General features: G+C 34.6%; 1 protein-coding gene and 1 long non-coding RNA gene across 2 annotated transcripts in view; one reads left to right on the forward strand and one right to left on the reverse strand.

Moving 5' to 3' along the window:
- The window catches only part of LOC136828155 (uncharacterized), a 224334-nt gene that overhangs the window by 56859 nt on the left and 164975 nt on the right, over positions 1-2500 (forward strand). The gene's annotated exons all lie outside the window — the stretch shown is intronic.
- The window catches only part of LOC136828152 (DBH-like monooxygenase protein 1), a 15502-nt gene that overhangs the window by 11327 nt on the left and 1675 nt on the right, over positions 1-2500 (reverse strand). Inside the window, 3 exon segments of the mRNA XM_067085970.1 lie at positions 1-40; positions 1225-1374; positions 2446-2500. The exon segment at positions 1-40 is cut by the window's left edge and continues 140 nt beyond it; the exon segment at positions 2446-2500 is cut by the window's right edge and continues 56 nt beyond it. Of these exon segments, the coding sequence (XP_066942071.1) occupies positions 1-40; positions 1225-1374; positions 2446-2500 (245 nt within the window).

Consider the following 2500-nt stretch of genomic DNA (forward strand, 5'->3'; position numbering starts at 1 on the left):
AATCTCCATAGGCCCAGATGAGGCGGACTGTGTCTACTTTCTAGAGAAACCAGAGGCATAATATTAGGTGAAACATGTCATACACATGTTGGCAAATTATTGCATACATATCTCATACAAGTTGACTACAACTCTACAGAAACCAGAGGCACAATATTGGGTGATGTCTAGAGGTGCGTCTATACTAAATATGTTGTAAACATGTTGGCAACTTATGGCATACATGTCACAAACATGTCAAATTATTGCATACACATCTCATACAAGTTGACAACTCTACAAAAACCAGAGGCATAATATTATTGTAGGTGATGTCTAAATGTGTGTCCATACTAAATATGTCGTAAACATGTTGGAAACTTATTGCATACGTGTCACTAACATGTCAAACTATTGCATATACGAGTATATCTCATACAAGTTGACAACTCTAAAGAAACCAGAAGCACAATAAAGGTGCGTCCATACTAAATGTCATAAACATGTTGGTGACTTATTGCATAAATATCATGAACATATTGTCGACAAGTCGGCAACCATAGCGGCTAACGACTATTTTGCTAATATGTTGCATCTAAGTTTGTGTCCATACAAAAGTTTTACATGCCATAAACATGATGTCAACTTATTGCATACATGTCACAAACAGGTTAACAAGTCAACGAGCATAAAGGGAGAATGAGCCTTTGGCAAATGATGGATAATCATATGAAATACAGGTTAGAACCAACAATAAGTAGTTGGTAACTTATTGCCTACATATCACAAACAAGTTGACAATAAGCCAACAACTATAAGGTGGGAAAGAACCTTTGGGAAAACCTAAATAATGGTATGAAGTGATGGTTCGAACTGCCAATAATTCGTTGACTTGTATTCAGCCTGTTGGTGATGTGTGTAAGATAAGTTACCAATATGTGTTTATGACATTTATCACACTGTCACGTGGACAGAAACTTAGGCACCGCCTGATATTGCGTCTACATGATAAAATTGCTATGATTTTTGTACATATTTGGAAAATATTTGTACTCATTCAAAAATTGAGGAAACTAGACTTTGCCAAGCATATACAGAAATCGATAAAACTTAAAATTTGATAATTCTGTCAATTAATAGTAATTATTATGATAAATAAGTCGAACCAAGATACTATGTCAAATAATAAATCGGATCAGAAAATATCAGTCAAATGAAATACAGAGGCACCTTGTCCATACTCACACTCAGTTCCAAATCCCCTTCTCTATCACAGGTGTTCCAAGGACGAGAAAACCTGAGGGCTGTGTGGGTCTCATTCTGAAATCCTCCCAAAAGCTGGACGTCCTGGGACGAATCGACCTCTGGAACCGTGTTTCCAGTTGCGTGGCGATCCTGAAAGAGGAACCACTGAATGACAAGAGCTTTCGGAATAGGCAACCTTACTTCCTGTAAGGTTGCACAGTTCCAAATCTCTCTTCCCTACAAGTGGCCTTCTACTGGTCCATGTCTCTTGCAAAGTCTCAGCATATGTTGTCAGGAACGAGGACTACTTTGGGTTAAATTTTCTTCGAAATAGACAGGGTCCTTTATGCGTTAATCTGAAAATAAAATAACTTCCCTAGCAGGAATAAAATCGGAATGTTGAAGTCAGTGTAATTGTGTGATTTCTATTTTTTAAAATTTGTAATCGTATACCTATATATATATTTTTCTGTCAAAAGTTATATCTTTTATTTTCGATACATGATTTTTCTGCTTGAGAAAGCACACTCATATAGTACATGATTTTGAAAACCCAGATTTTTTTTTAACGATTACCCCTGTAACAAAAAAATTCAACAAAAAAGGAAGATAGAAACAAAAAATAAGAAAAAGAAAGGAAACAAAAAAATATTTATTGAAAAAAATTAAGGACATACGAATTAAAAATAAATAAATAATGAAGAGCAAGCATTCAAATTAAAAAAATCAAGTGATCTACAAAATGGAAGCAGAGCTTTGATTTTGTCTGTCATAATTATGACAAATATTGCCAATGCATTCCGACAGAACATAGAAACATTACGATAATTAGATAGCAATGGAATTATATTACGCAATAATCACTGAAGGATAATCATTACTCTTCATTCACTGACGGTCAAAGGAAGTAGCCATCTGTGCAAATCTAGCTGAACTGATTGTGGCCTTGAGGTTTGTCTAACCAGGAAAACCACAGACTGTATCATTAGGAAATATAAAGGCGAAGTCAGTGAGCTTGAAGTGTAATGTACAGAAGTTTATGGTTGTATGGGATTTTCTAAATGAGTGAATGGAATGAATGGTTCTCTTGTTTGGTGGTATGTATATGTATGTACTGTAGGTATGTATGTATATATATATATATATATATATATATATATATATATATATATATATATATATATATATGTGTGTGTGTATATACTGACTCCATTTACTTACTGTTAAGTAGACCTCTCCAGTGACGTCATCCACTCCGCCAACAATGATATCAGAG

This window comes from Macrobrachium rosenbergii, chromosome 42, assembly GCF_040412425.1.
Source record: "Macrobrachium rosenbergii isolate ZJJX-2024 chromosome 42, ASM4041242v1, whole genome shotgun sequence".
Lineage (NCBI taxonomy): Eukaryota > Metazoa > Arthropoda > Malacostraca > Decapoda > Palaemonidae > Macrobrachium > Macrobrachium rosenbergii.